At 45.2% G+C, this 14,354-nt stretch overlaps 1 protein-coding gene across 1 annotated transcript; it reads right to left on the bottom strand.

The window, feature by feature from the left end:
• Positions 1-224: 224 nt before the first annotated feature.
• Positions 225-11,440, bottom strand: DBI (diazepam binding inhibitor, acyl-CoA binding protein). The gene is made up of 4 exons (XM_060261817.1): positions 11,191-11,440; positions 9,862-9,979; positions 1,667-1,729; positions 225-466 (listed from the first exon to the last, which is right to left on the bottom strand). Exons 1-4 carry the CDS (start codon positions 11,257-11,259, stop codon positions 390-392), a joined length of 327 nt encoding a protein of 108 aa, XP_060117800.1. The 5' UTR covers positions 11,260-11,440; the 3' UTR covers positions 225-389.
• Positions 11,441-14,354: the final 2,914 nt, after the last annotated feature.

Consider the following 14,354-nt stretch of genomic DNA (forward strand, 5'->3'; position numbering starts at 1 on the left):
CTGCAATTATCCCAAAAAGGATATTAATGTGGGCTTGCAGCTTTTTACTGGCTGGGTTCCCATGCCTTTAAAAGCAACCTGTTGTGCAGATATTTAGCCAGTGAACTTCTTGTGACCCGGTATTGAGGCTTCCATGGCCCGGTGCCAGGTCACACCCCTGCAAATGGGAACTGCCTTTCTACATGATACCTCAGCAATGCAGAAATAAGATTATAGCAAACAGATTTCTTTTATGAACTTGGTAGTTTTATTCTATAAATTGCTAGAAGTTCACAGAGCAAACCATTTACATAGCTATTATCTCTGAAGTGGCATTACTGTTTGGCACAACAATAGGTTATCCACAGTATCACCAAGGCATGTTTTCTTTTAAGGCAGCATGTATGAGTTCATTGCATCCCATATTTGCTCTTCAGTTCTTCCACTTTTGCTATATATGCTTTTCTTGCATCTTCTTGGGACATTCCTGAAAGATCAGTCAGATGAAAATACAATGTGGAAACAGCATATTTGATTCATGGCAGAATCAACATCCTCTCCCATCCACTCCATAGTTTATACCATACTCTAGTGGGACAACAACAAAGTTGAGAAATCTTGCTTAAGTAAGCGCTCACTTGCACTATCTAACCCAAGCCAACTCATCAACATTAACATGTTGACATCAGTAGTATCATTTATATGCTGCTGATGAATGGGTAGAGTATATTCCAAGCATAACTGAGTTGGGAGATACCAAATGTTTCAGGATGTTACAAATGGAAAGTGCATTTTGTGGGTCTGTTCTATATGTTGTGTTTTTCACACAGAACTGTCCTGAAACACCATCCTGATGACATCTTCTCCAATCTGTCCAAGAAACTGCAAACAGCCTACCTCACTGAGCTTCTAGATACCATGGAGAGTGCACTGACTACTTTTGGGAATTTACAGTAACTTATGGAAGAATGTTATGTACTATTCTGTACTGGTTTAATTGGGAGAGGACAGTTTGAGGCACTATTAAAGAAACACATCAACTTACAGATTTAGGCGCTTAAAATTATTACTTCTTTCAGAATTCACAATGGCTCTTCCATATACAGTCCTATGAAAATGAATTTCAACCTCATCGCTTGTAAATTGCAATACTGTTCATTTAACGCTACTTTCTTTAGGGAAAGTAGCCAAATGAGATCACTCGGAATTTAATACTCAATTCTCTGATTCTATATACAATTTTATAAAATTGTTATAATTGAAGATTATGAAGCCCAGTTTACAAATCGCCATTTAGCATACACTGCCAGGTTCTGTTTTGTTTTTTGGCGTGGTAGAAATGTGAGGAACCCACCCTGCCTCTTTTGGCACCTTCTGCTCGGGTGCTGCAAATACAAAAGCTTCTTCTACGTTTACTTGTCCTCTCTCCATCTTCCCATGTGCACATGAACCATGAAGAGACTTAGTTTCTTCAAGTGCGCTGTTGAGTTATATAAGCCCTTTTACACAGGGCAGAAATAGCAGAGTCTTATATCTGAATTAACAGTTTCTCTAGTGCTCAATAACAACATATCGGTTACATCTTGATGCATTCCTGTGTAAACTCAGCTTGTGGCTAACAGCTGCTTTGCCAAGACTCCACTGCAGGCCTATGTGATCATATATACTTTTTTTACTTGCGGCTTACCTTTCAAGGCATTCCAGGCATCCCATTTGGCCTTGCCTTTGAAGTCAAACATCCCGGGACGGTCTGAAAAAGAAACCATTTTAACACAGCAAAGCAACAGTTTTGGTCTTGGGTTTAAGTGGTTCTTCTTGGGCTACAAATTACTGCCCCCAGCTAAATCAAAGTGTCCATAGTAGAACTACCATCCACTGGAATTAGCATCCAATTAGGATACTAGTAAGAATTTAGATCAACAATAGACCAATCGATTTAATGAAGTGCTATTTGGATTTCATATATTCTTTAAATTAAAAAAGGTAAAGGTGCAAGCACCAAGTTGTCATCAACCCATGAGGTGACGTCACATCCTGACGTTTTCTTGGCAGACTTTTTTAAAGGGGTGGTTTGCCATTGCCTTCTCCAGTCATCTACATTAGTGCATGGTAATTCATTGCTCTTGTAGGATTATGAATCTGGACTGAAATCCTTTGCTGTAAATTATGTAGTCTACATTAAAAGGATCTGGCCTCCAAATTTCACTTTAACCTCAAGACAGAGTTTTCTAATTTTACTAGCTGAGAGGCTTACAGATCAATAGAAGTTTCCAGCAAGCATACAAAACTCTGTCTTTTATTATCAAAAATTAAGCACAGAGACAAGATCTTACTGCAAGTCGAACAATAATTGTTCTAGCAGTTTTTTGCAGTACAGATGCGGCAAATGACTGGCTAATATACACTTCCTAAACTTAGAAGTTGCTTTCACAGAAAACAAATTTCTCTTTGCATCTGATCAGTGGTTTAAATGTAACCCAAAAGCAGATTGATCTGTATTCTGTACGGCAATGAGACCATTTGAGTTTTCGCTTTTCTGAATATTGGACAGGGGTGGCCAAATTTGCTTAAAATAACAGCCACATAGAATAAATGTCAGAAGTCTGAGAGCTGCAAGACGTGAACGTCAGATGTTTGGAGGGAGGGAAGGAGGGCAAATATACAGGGGAGGGGGAGACATGGAAAGAAAAAAAACTTCAACTTTAAATGCATTCTGCAAGCCGCCAGCTTGGAGAAGTGATTTAGAGAGTCAAATGCCTTCTCCAAGCCAGTTGAGGGGGCACAGTGGGGGCTTCAAGAGCCAGACAATGTGTGTGAAAGAGCCTCACGTGGCTCCTGAGCTGCAGTCTGGCCACCCCTGAAGCAGAATGTGCTCCCCAGCACTCTCCACTGTTGATGGATCAATTTCACTCGTGTTCACAACAACATTACTATTTCCCATGCTGTCAGCACCATGGGTGTTCCTTGTTAATATTTGTTTGTAAAATGTGATCCCTCTCCAGCAGCTTGCTTGAGGTAGCTTACAACTAAAACACATTTTATAAATTTTGTTTTAAGCATTCAGTGTTAAGCAGTCTTCACAGCCACATATCACATGGAAACTTTAGTGAGGTAAACTCTGGACCAGAGACTTCCTGTCTAGCTTTTAGTGCACTATGTAAAATGGGACTGATACAGCAGCTACCCTGCCAGTATAGATTCCCTCCCCTTGTTTAGTCACACTGCAGGATTTCTTGGTCTAATGGGCCAAAAATGTTCTTAAAATCCTGTTATTTTCTCAGGTCTCAACTAAAGAAGCCCCAGCACCCTCTGATCTACTTTCCCGCACCTAATTCCTTTGAGATAGATCAAAGAAACATCAGTCACAGAACTTACATGCAGCACCATACATTGTTATATTCCCAGGCTAGTAACTTTACCATTAAGCAAGAATCAGCAGCCTACAAGGCCAAAAAACCAGTGGATTACCTTTAGTGCTACTGGGCAGTCGCATCTTGGCAGGAAAAAGCTACACTACTGTCCCCTACCCTCCACAGCAAACGTCAACCATGAGTTCCAGAGTCTCCTTCTCCCATCCCATTATGTATTCCAACAGTAGCAGCATTATTGCCAAAGAATCCTAAGCAATAATTAATGTCCTGGAAGATTGAAGTGAGCAAATGTTCCCATCTTCAAGAAGGGGAAAAAGGAGGATCTATTTTCCCTACAAGTTCAGTAGCCAATTTATGTTGCAACTTGCCCAATCTAAAATTAAGACAGGTGAAGCACAGTTTGTTTTTTTTTAAGTTGATGGAATCAAGTGGTTCAGCCTAAGCAGGTTAGTAGATCAAAATGCTAGTAGCACATCTGAAGAGGAGGGGAAGAAATTTAGACCTGAACTTTTAAGTACCACAGTTGTTCTCATGATTACCAGAAGTACGGTCCTGACGCTTTTTTCAGGCATTAACACGATACGGCTGAGAGTGTTTCACCCTCTTTCCATTAACAGTTTATTTCTCAACCTGACAAGAATGCTGCACTCGTTAAGAACTTCACTTTCTTAGAAAGGCTATAAAGGCGTTTTCAGGCTGCACAATCCAACCTTATTTTAACCATTTCTTGCTATGACTGCAAGTAGTATTTGAAAAGCAGAAGGGCCAATACAGAAATCCATCGCTAAGACAAACAAGATTTACCCCTTTGATAAGCGGTGGGGCTGCCTTTGCAATTCTTTTGAACTCCTGCAGGTGGCGTGCTCTTTGACTGGCTGCGCAGCTTAACACAGCGACTGCCACATCAGAGTGTGTTCATCTGCCCACTTTGTCACCAGAGGAAGGCAATGAAGGCTCAACATTATATCTATCATTAGCTGCATCTTCTCTACAACAACGGGTGAGTGATGAATGGAACTAGTTCATTTCAACTGCAGTGTGTTCAAGAAACTGCATTGCCTTGTGTATGAAACAGCTGAGTGGTCTGAGAAGACTGTGTATCCAATTTAACAGGCAAGTTATACAAATGTGTTTTGTTAAGAGTTAACCAGGGCTTTTTTTTGTAGCAGGAACTCCTTTGCATATTAGGGCACGCCCCTCTTATGCAGCCAACCCTCCAAGAGCTTACAGGGCTCTTCTTACAGGGCCTACTGTAAGCTCTTGAGAGGACTGGCTACATCAGGGGTGTGTGGCCTAATATGCAACGGAGGTCCTGCTACAAGCACCCCCCCCCGGAGTTAACTAGGAATAAGGCCCATTGTGGGAAGATACACAATGGTCTTGGGGGGTGGGGCTGGGGGGGGAGGGAAAGACAGACCGACACAGATAGGTTGATGGATGGATAAATAAACATGGAGACACAGACAGATGATAGATCAACACAAAAAAATGGATAGAAAGACAGACAAGCAGTCAGGCAGACACAGACAGGTCCTCAAGAGGCAGGCAAAGACATTTCTGAAACCATCACCAATCCCCAAAAGAGAGGGCTGGGCACAACTGGGGCAGTCTTCTGGGCAAGGCCAGCTGAGGTGCCCCCTGCCCACGAGCCCTCTTCCCAGCCCTCCCTCCACCTGGGGTGCTGGGCTTGGTGGGGGGGGGCAGGTGAGGGTGCTGGTGGGCTACATGTGGCACTGCATAGCTTGGAGCCGCATGGCTGGGTGAAGCAGAAGCAGCAGGGGTGCCAGCCTTCCAGCTTCTTTTCCTCTGCAGGAGACCTGCTGCTTCTCCACATGGCCTGGCAGGGGCTAGCTTGCCTTTTCTGAATTAAGGATATGATTGCCCAGGTGACTGGCATATCGCCTGCGGGATGCTGGAGAAGGAGCAGCGGCAACCATGAAGGGCATTCTTGGGTGTGCAGTGGCTCTTCCTTCCTTCCTTCCTTCCTTCCCTCCCTCCCTCCCTCCTCCTGCCTGGTCCTGCGGCTGCAGAGGGAAGGGAAAAACAGACAAATAAACACAAATCAACAGATGAACAGACACAGACAGACAGACAGACCAACACAGGTAGGGCTGGGTGCAACCAAGGCAGTCCTCTGGGCAATGAGTGCAGGGCAGGGCCAGCTCAGGTGCTCCACTCATGCCAACCTTCCCTCAGCCTGCCTACCCAGGGTGCAGGCATAAGTTTAGCTCCAGGCAAACTGTTTATCAAAAGTATTCCTGCCTTACCAAAACAGGCTGTACTATGAACTGGAATAATTAAAGCAATGCAAATTGCAGTATAAAACAATCTCTCCCAGACCCGACATCACTGATTTGCCCACATCAGTGTGGGATATTTTTTACCACCAGGGCCCTAGGCTTTAACCCTGCCTGATCTGGGAAGGCGAGGGTGGCGGGGCACGTGTGTTCTGCCGTCCCTTGCAGGTCTTGGAGCCTACCATCCCTCTGAAGAGTGCAAATGCCACTCTGTCCCAAAGTCCAAAGTGGTGGAGTGGCATGTGCGCTTGCAAGGGAAGGTGAGATCCGAAGAGTGCACACATCACTCCACCTTTCTCACCTTCCTGGTGAAAAGCCAGCACAAACTCGGGGAGAGGGGGCACCCCTTTAGGCCAGGTGGCGCCCTAGGCAGCTACTTCCCTGGCATATTCCTATGCACTGGCCTTGGGCACCACCAAAGAAGTACTGAAATATTTCATGAGGATTTATTGTGATCTGGCTGAAGTTCCTATAGTTAGAGGATCAGAGGGACACCACAAGGAGGCTCGGGCCGCTTCGGCAGGGCCAGCCTGATTGGAAATTATTTGAAGAGTGTGCTGAAGGAAGTGAGGGAGGGGTAAAACTCCTCTTCCTTCAGCCTGCTCTTCAAACAACATTGATCAGGCTGGGCCCTGTCGAAGCAGGTTGGGCCTCTGAGCCTCCTCTAATCAAATAATCAAACAGTCAGTCCTGGAACATTTAGAAAGAATGGATGTGATTACTAAGAGCCAGCATGGTTTTCTCAAGTCATGTCAGACTAATCTGATCTCTTTTTTTGAAAAAGTTACTACCTTGCTGGATCAGGGGAATGCTGTAGACATCATTTATCTTGATTTCAGTAAGGCTTTTGATAAGGTCCCACATACTATCCTTGTTGACAAGTTGGTAAAATGTGGTTTGGATCCTGTTATCATTAGGTGGATCTTTAACTGGTTGATAGATCGCACCCAAAGAGTGCTTGTGAATGGTTCCTCATCTTCTTGGAGAGGAGTGACAAGTGGAGTGCCTCAGGGATCTGTCCTGGGACCTGTTTTGTTCAACATCTTTATCAATGATTTGGAAGAAGGAATAGAGGGAATGCTTATTAAATTTGCAGATGATACTAAATTGGGAGGGGTTGCAAACACAGAAGAAGACAGAAACAGGATACAGGATGAGCTTGACAGGCTGAAAAACTGGCCTAAAATCAATAAAATGAATTTTAATAGGGATAAATGTAAAGGTCTGCATTTAGGTAGGAAAAATCCAAAGCATGGTTATAGCATGGGGGAGACTTGTCTTAGCAGTAGTATGTGCTAAAAGGATCTAGGGGTCTTAGTGGATCATACACTGAACATGAGTCAACAGTGTGATGTGGTGGCTAAAAAGGCAAATGCAATTTTGGGCTGTATCAACAGAAGTATAGTGTCCAGATCACGTGAAGTGATGGCATCGCTTTACTCTGCTCTGGTAAGACCTCACCTGGAGTATTGTGTCCAGTTTTGGGCACCACATTTTAAGAAGGATATAGAAAAGCTGGAACGGGTCCAGAGGAGGGCGATGAAGATGTTGAGGGGTCTGGAGACTGAGTCCTATGAGGAAAGGTTGAAGGAGCTGGGCATGTTTAGCCTGGAGAGGAGGCAGCTGAGAAGTGATATGATCACTATCTTCAAGTACTTGAAGGGCTGTCATATAGAGGATGGTGTGGAATTGTTTTCTGTGGCCCCGGAAGGTAGGACCAGAACCAATTCAAAAGAGTTTCCGGCTCAACATTAGGAAGAACTTCCTGACTGTTAGAGTGATTCCTCAGTGGAACACTTCCTCGGGAAGTGGTGGGCTCTCCTTCCTTGGAGGTTTTTAAACAGGCTCGATGGCCATCTGACAGCAATGAAGATCCTGTGAATTTAGGGGGAGGTGTTTGTGAGTTTCCTGCATTGTGCAGGGGGGTTGGACTAGATGACCCTAGTGCTCCCTTTCAACTCTATGATTCTATAATCGCGCAGGTAGCGGAGGGGGGAGGAGCACGGTGCGGCACTGGGGAAAGGGAGGGGACAGGCCCTGGTGGTAATGGCAAGCCGAGCCTCATCATGCTGGGGGGGGGGGGGTGACGGCGGCGGTCAGGAGGCAGCAGCAGCGAGGGGGTGTCAGAGGCCAGGGAGTGGTGGCCCAGGTGTGAACAGGCCACAGATGGGTTTGGGAACCCCTGTCAGACACATACAAATGTTTAGATTTTTAACTATAACTTATGAAATGTTGATTTTAATGCTTAATTTTAGATTTTATGTTAGTTTATATGTTGTAAGCCGCCCTGAGCCACCTGGTGGGAAGGGTGGGATATAAATCTTAGATTAAAAAAAAAAATACAGCTTTTAAATCCAAGATGCATTTTTGCACCAAGGAGGATATCTAACCTTCGTTAGGGGAGTATGCAGGGCTTTCATGGCTTCTCAAATGTTGTATGGCTTCTGTTGTCCTTTTGACCTGATGTGGTTGATCTTCTCACCTCTCCCTCAAACCACTCTGACATATTTACCCACAGATTGAGTAAAAAGTAGCTAACTGCCCTACCTTGCAGGAAAGGGGAAAAAAATGAAGGATGTGGGGCAGAAACTATACCAAAGTCTCAGAGGAAAACTGAAGATTACACTGAAAGTTTAGTTCTCTCTAATCAGACAGCAAAAATTAAGGCACGTGTGCCAAGACATCTACGATTTTATTATTTATTACATTCAATTTATAGCCCGCCCTTTCCCAAATGGGCTCTGAGCGGGTAACAACTGTCAATAATGCAAAGTTAAAATCAGATTCATATAATAAAACAATATAAAAACAATATAACAATATTAAAAAAACCCTCTAATTCTGCAGTTGGTGATATCAGTTGCCTCCACTGCTCCCATACATCCCTCAGCTGGTAGAAGATAAATGGGTCGACAGAGTTATTTCATCAGGGCCCCTGCAGCAGGGAGGCCACAGAATAACAAAAGGCCCCCTGCCTCAGTGGAATGCCTGGTGCAACAGCTCCATCTTACAGGCCCTGCAGGGCCCTAGTCTCCAATGGGAGTTTGTCCCACCAGGTAGGGGCCAGGACAGAGAATGCCTGGCCTGGGTTGAGGCTAAGTGGACTTCATTTGGGCCAGGGATCACCAGCAGATGTCGATCCATGGAGCGCAAGGCTCTCCGGGGTACTTGGGAAGAAGCGGTCTCGCAGATATGCTGGTCCCAGGCCTTCAGGGCTCTGAAGGTCAGAACCAAAACCTTGAACTGGAGCCATTACTCAATTGGTAACCAGTGGAGCTGGCAGAGCACCAGTTGCATGCACATCTGCATAGGTGCTGCTGCAAGCAGGCGCACCACCTCATTCTGCACCAGTTGGAGTTTCTATATCAGATTCAAGGGCAAGCCCACATAGAGCAAATTGCAGTAATCTAGTCAAGAGTGCATCTGCTAGCAGTTTTATCTTAAGTCCTGGGTATATATACAGTTTTGCTTATCCAAAAACTAAGGTGTTTATAATTTTTTAATTCCATAAATATGTCAAATACTACAATTTTATATGCTAAGTTATGCATGATGCATTTCATGTTGTTCAAGCAGTGAAATCAGTAGGTATTGCACATATTTCATTTTTTCCCAAATAGTGGGGAAAAGATTTTTCTCTTCCCATGGCTTCAAGATTAGCAGAAATTTTCCATCTCATCATATATGCACACAAAAGCAAGAGATGCATATGTCACTGTGTAGTATGGCACAGATCGCCCAATGCTCATTAATCGTTACTTGCCTAGTGGCAAGCCACCTGCATGACTTTTTAATATGTGCTCATCCACCTTGCATCTAAAATATGCATCACATCTAGCATCTGTCAAGCCAGTTTTATCCCAACCTCCTCTAAGCAGCTCAGGTCAACCATCCTGCTAGGTAGGATTAAACTGGCCAAATGCCTCCACGGCCAAGTAGATATCTGAACCCACACCTTCCCCATCCTACAGACACTGTAACCACTACATGGTAAAGATACCCAGGCTTAAGCAGGTAAGAGCTTAACCAATCATGAGAGATGCTCCCAACAAGTCACTTGTCTTATCATGTGTGGTTTGTGGTGAAGTTTCCTATTCTCCAAGAGGTCCGGGAAGCTATGCCAAATGATTCACAGCACCTTTGCCCTGCAAAAGTTTAATTTAATATCTCACATTTGGGCCTGACTGCAACGATATCAGAGGCCAAGCTCATACCTGTATTTACATCTCCAACAGTCGCCTGTTTGAAGTGGCTATAGACGTCCAGCATTTCTGGGTCAGTTGGTAAAGCCGTCAGCTTTTTGACCTCTTCAGCAGCTTTATCGAATTCTGCCTGTATCAGTGAATACATTGAAATAATTTTTTCTTGCTTGTTCCACTTGCCACTGCCGCCAGTAGGCTGAGATTTGGAAGACCCCCCACAAAAGCCTTAAAATCTTTCCAAAGGTTCAGTTCTACTACCTCAACTATACTGGCTACTCTAGTGTTAAAGGAATAGGAATCCCGGGCCGCAATTGGAGAGATAGCAAGAGAGATCAGAAACTTGATAGATCACCCTGTGGGTGGGAAAGAATTACAAAACCAGTTGTCTTTCTGACACTTGGCAGGAGGAAGAGCGATTCAGCATTGCTCTGAGATCTGCTTCATGTTACACAATTCCTTCATGCATGACTTTGTTGCAACAAGAAAGTTACTTACTCTGGGAACCCCTTTCCTCTACAGAGTTCCCAGCATTGGGAGTTACTCTCTTACAGCCCGCAGGGGGGGCGAACAGAGAAATGAAAGCAATTACTAGACACACCTTCCTTCAGAAGCCAAGGCAGTTCTAACAGGCATTGGGCATGCCTAAGAATTTACATTTAAAGAACCATGATTTTTCTCAGCCATATTAATCAGCCAGAAAACACACACACAAGTTTGATGCTCTCCACTATAACTCGGTGGCGTCTCTTAGGTAGTCTATGGGCCCTTCCTTGACAGCATGGGCTTCTAAGGAAATGTCACTTCTCGTTAAGGGCTTGGAGGACTGCAGTTTAGCAGAGTCCAGGGGGGCTGCAGAAAACCATTCGTCGGCAAAGAAACAGTGAAAGACTTCCAGTTGGGCGTTCACAGCAAGCAAGCCGTCACTGGAGAGGCAGTGAACGACTTTCACCAGCGTCAACTTGGGCCCCCATTCACTTCCTAAACGCAAAGTTTGTGCGGTGCTTAAAAAGTCTAGGAAGCACTTTGCTACGAAAGCCGGGGCAGCGCAGCTTTCATTTCTCCTGCAACACCGCGGGGGCCGCGCAAGAGGAAGGAAAGCCTCCCCCGCCCCCGCCCGTGGACACAGGGCAAGGGGCGAAAAGCACCAAACCAAGGGCGGCGGGTGGGAAGAGAGGGCGTTAAAAAGGAAAGGAAAGGAAAGGAAAGGTAGTCCTCTGTGCAACCCCCCCCCCCCCCCGGGCTTTGCAAAAGAGCTCGAAGCGAGCCCAGCCCACCACCGGAGAAGGGGGAAGCCCTGCTCTCTGGAAGGGCCGCCAGCTTGACTTGGCCGCAAACGCTCACCTGGCTCATGATGGAAGCAGCGGCGCTCCTCTTCGCAGCACAGCCAGAGCCCCCTCCAGCTCCTCGCATCAGCCCAGATGAGCCCGACCAATCACAAGAGCCCACGGGAGGCGGAGACTTGTTACCTCCTGCTCAAGCCCGCGCGCCAGGCGTGGGGAGGGGGCGGGGACACTTCCGCGCAGCAGTCGCTTCCGGCTTCTAATTGCAGCAGGCGGACTCCGCCATGTGCGGGACTGAGCGCTTGGAAAGCACCGCGGGGAGAGAGGCTCATTGCTTTAGGGTTGCCAATCCCCCGGCTTGGACCCCCCCCCCCGCTTCAGGGTCGTAAGAAAGCAGGGGGAGGGGAGGGAAATGTCTGCTGGGAACTTTGTTCTTCCAAATGGAGATTTATTCCCATAGAAAATCATGGAGAATTGATCCGCGGGTATCTGGGGCTCTGGGGGGGGGCTGTTTTTTGAGGTAGAGGCGCCAAATTTTCAGTACAGCATCTAGTGCCTCTTCCCAAAGTACCCCCCAAGTTTCAAAAAGATTGGACCAGGGGGTTCAATTCTATGAGCCCCAAAAGAAGGTGCCCCTATCCTTCATTACTTCCTATGGAAGGAAGGCATTGAAAAGGTGTGCCGTCCCTTTAAATGTGAGGGCCAGAACTCCCTTTGGAGTTCAATTATGCTTGTCACAGTCTTGATCTTGGCTCCACCCCAATGTCTCCTGGCTGCACCCCTAAAGTCCCCAGATATTTTTTAAATTGGACTTGGCAACCCTACATTGGTTTTATACTCGCCGCTTCACCGCCTGAAGGCGTCTCGGAGCTGCTAACAATCTCCTTCCCTTCCTCTCCCCACAACAGAATAAAATTAGAGTTCAGGGCCACCTTTAAGACCAATAAAGTTTTATTTAAGGTATGAACTTTGTGTTCCACAGACACACTTCTTCAGATACAATAAAATGGGGGGGGGGGGGAGTAGAAAACCATTCAAGTTTGTAGACAGGGTTCAAAAGCAGATTAGCGTATAACATGGTATAGACATTTTGAGACAAACCAGGAACAACAAGCCCAGTGTACAGGGTCAACAGTTGTAGGGATCCAATTAAGGGGGACACCATTGAAGCAATCAAGATGTTAAAATAGGAGATAAGTGTGTAAGAGAATATTTTCTAATTGTGGGAAAGTTAACAAATTCCTTTATGATGTGCCATCTTTCTCCCCTCAAGCATGAACATAATGAACAGCATTGTTTTCTTTTAGTTAGGGTGCAGTATATTTCAATTTTATTGCATTACAGTCACTGAGTTCGCTTGCAGAGGGGGGCAGGATAGAAATCTAAGGTAAATAAATAAATAAAATATGTGTTGTTCTAAATACTATACAAATATGTTGTTCTTTTGGGGTGCTTTTTTGAAAAAGTAAAATACCCACCTCCTGATTTCCAGTTTTATTTGGACTTTCCATTTGGCTCTATTAGAGTGGTAAGCGCACACGGTGTTCACACATATGTGAATGGAGCACTATGCTTCTGCATTGTGCTGAGCACAAGTTTTATGCTAGAATGGGAGCTGAGGGGGCAACTGAACTAAACAGACATGTCCACCATCTCCAGTGCATTTACACGGGTACAACTATTTAGGACTGAATTTTTTAAAAATGGGATCTTATATGCTATACAAGGGGTGTCAAACACGCAGCCCGGAGATGAAATCAGGCCCCTGGAGTGCTCCTATCAGGCCCATGTGCAACTGGCTGTCATCAGCTTCCTTCTCCCTATATCTTGCTTCCTTCTGCATCACCGCTTGCTTTGCAAGGTTTGTTTGCTCAATCAAACAGGAGCTACAGAGCAGAATCTCTATTTTCTCCATTGGCTGAGGCTCCTCCCTTGGGGAAGAAAGGGGCGAGGCAGAGTTTGCGTTGCCAGACTCTCTCAATTGCACAGCAGAGCTACTGAGCCAAGCTTCTCTTCTATTGGCTTCCTTCCCTGACTTCTAGTCAATGACATCACAGGCCTCCCTGGGGAAGGCAGGAAAGACCAGAGCTTCCTTTGCCCAGTTCCCTGGATCCCATGGGAGAAATACAAAGAAAGCACCCTTAAGACCAAGAAGTGGTAATGTTTTAGTCATGTTTTATTTTAAGTTTATATAAAAAAATCTTTAATTGTGTTTATCTGTGTCCTTTATAAAGTTTATGTCTCTGCTACCTAATCTTAAATACATACACACAAGGCCCAGCCAACAAGATCTCATATATGTCAGATTCAGCCGTCATAACGAATGAGCTCGACCCCCCTGTGCTATACAGTCTAATTTCAAGAAGACTATATAATGGTTTTAGGAAAGTTGCAGGACAAGTCTGTGCAAGAATGGCACCACTGGCATCAGTCTGCATAGAATTGCATTGTTTGGGTGCAACATGCACCAGGAGTAAGCTTTCTTGAATAAAGTGAGCAGGGGCATAGACTTTCCAATTTCCCGGGGCAGGGGGGTGTTGCTGAAGCTCAGCCAGAGGCATTACTGTGATAGGTCCCTAAAAGAACTGGGATCCAATGACATCATAGGGAGTAGTCAGTGACATCACAGGGAGGGGGCCTCCATTATTGCTACCTATGGAAGTGGGGCCATGGGGAATTTAGGGAGAAGCCTCCAGGAAATTTAGTAGGAACCCCCCCCCCCAACAATGCCCCTGGGCTGGGCCAAACCCAGGAAAAGGTGGGAGTTGGCCAGTGGTTTTAGCAGTATCTCAGAAGTCTCCTGCTGTGTCCTGTTTTTGAAATTCACTATTAGAATGAAAAGTCACGTTAAGATCTGCAAACATGCATATCATGTGCATAGGATAAACTAATGGTTACAGATTTGACAGTAAAAGGCAACACAGAAAAGCCTTTAGGGAAGCTTTTTAAAAAGTTTCCCTGGATGTCCATTTACAGGTGTCTTGTTTCTGCCTTATTCATAAAGGTAACATTGTACTGAAATTTACAAAATTATGGCATCACAGATACCTTCATTTGGTAAATGCATGGCTGGAGTCTCTGAGCTAGGGCAGAACAGAAAAGAGTTGTTGTTCATTCAACGCAACTGTGCAATAAAACAGCTACTCTGAGGTCCCCAATGAGTGTCCTGGAAGATTCAAGTGTTCTCCTAAAGGCTTCTCAGTCTTGTGATTCTTGATGTCCATT

Source organism: Heteronotia binoei, chromosome 21 (genome assembly GCF_032191835.1).
Source record: "Heteronotia binoei isolate CCM8104 ecotype False Entrance Well chromosome 21, APGP_CSIRO_Hbin_v1, whole genome shotgun sequence".
NCBI classification, from domain to species: Eukaryota; Metazoa; Chordata; class Lepidosauria; order Squamata; family Gekkonidae; genus Heteronotia; species Heteronotia binoei.

What these genes read in the sequence shown, in the direction of transcription:
- DBI (XM_060261817.1), bottom strand. Translation starts at nt 11,259, where the DNA reads ATGCGAGGAGCTGGAGGGGGCTCTGGCTGTGCTGCGAAGAGGAGCGCC. An exon ending in CTGCTTCCATCATGAGCCAG is followed by an intron (nt 9,980 to 11,190) that starts GTGAGCGTTTGC and finishes TCACTGATACAG; the next exon opens with GCAGAATTCGATAAAGCTGC. An exon ending in TGCCTGGAATGCCTTGAAAG is followed by an intron (nt 467 to 1,666) that starts GTAAGCCGCAAG and finishes CTGATCTTTCAG; the next exon opens with GAATGTCCCAAGAAGATGCA.